The 954-nt window shown below is 36.7% G+C and overlaps 1 protein-coding gene across 5 annotated transcripts in view; it reads left to right on the forward strand.

Moving 5' to 3' along the window:
* Nucleotides 7-954, forward strand: part of LOC107627023 (kinesin-like protein KIN-4A) — an 11,207-nt gene continuing 10,259 nt past the window's right edge. For all 5 annotated transcript variants that reach the window (XR_002359254.1, XR_002359251.1, XR_002359252.1 and 2 more), the window contains exon 1: nt 7-577. Coding sequence is in view for 2 of the 5 variants with exons in the window: in XM_021118774.1 (XP_020974433.1) it covers nt 461-577 (117 nt within the window). In the remaining 3 variants the exon portion in view is untranslated. The remainder of the gene's footprint in view (nt 578-954) is intronic.

A 954-nucleotide genomic window follows, 5' to 3' on the forward strand; every position in this document is an offset into this window, starting at 1 on the left:
CAAGGAATAAGGAGAGAGAGAGAGAAAGAGAGAGAGAGCATCGGAATAGGCAATAGCGCATAGCTATTAGTCACTGCCATACAAGAAGCAAGAAGTAGTGAAGAAGAAAAAGTGTGAAACAGTTCAATGTAGTGTTAATTGTGGTGGTTGTTGTGATTGCGGTTGCTTTTTGTTTTCTGCTCCGCTACTCTTCAAACCACCGCGCTTTTCGTTCTTTCCTTCTCTCTCAATTTCTTCACTCAACAACCACTACTCTTTCTCATGCTCTCTCTCTCTCCTGCTGTTAAAAATCTATTTCCCTCTCTCTCTCTCTCTCTCTTGCAGCTGTATCGTTATCTTAAGTTCTAATCTTCCTAATTGATCACACATTGGGACTCGTTTTCCTTCCCCTGGAACCTCGATTAACCTCTAATCTCTCTCCCTAATTTTCTTTTTCTTTTAATTTTCTTTTTCTGTTTCGATGGAGACATCGGAGAATTGTTCTGTGAAAGTTGCTCTTCACATTCGTCCGCTCATTGCTGATGAACGACAGCAAGGTTGCAGAGAATGCGTTTCAGTTACGCCTGCGAAGCCTCAGGTACCTCGAAATTCGTCTCTTCACCTTCGTCAACATGATGCTTCTTTTTCTTTAACTGTTTTTTTGTGTGATTATTATTAATGTGTTTTGTCGTTTAGTGGATGCACTTCATTAATTAATGGTGCGTTCGTGAATTTTGTTTTGGTGGTGTGGAGGTTGCTTAATTATTATCATTTAGAAAAGAATATATATATTTTTTTGGGTTTTGAAAATGTAATGTTATTTGTTTATTCCTTTCTTGATTGCTTACCATGTTGAATGTGTAATTTTGCGTAAATCATTTTGTAGAGTCAAAAAGAAATGATCAAAATAATTGTTTCAAAAATTATGCTGAAGTACTGTTTGTTCATGTCATAAGTCATAACATACTTAACATA

This window comes from Arachis ipaensis, chromosome B01, assembly GCF_000816755.2.
Source record: "Arachis ipaensis cultivar K30076 chromosome B01, Araip1.1, whole genome shotgun sequence".
Classification (NCBI taxonomy): Eukaryota; Viridiplantae; Streptophyta; class Magnoliopsida; order Fabales; family Fabaceae; genus Arachis; species Arachis ipaensis.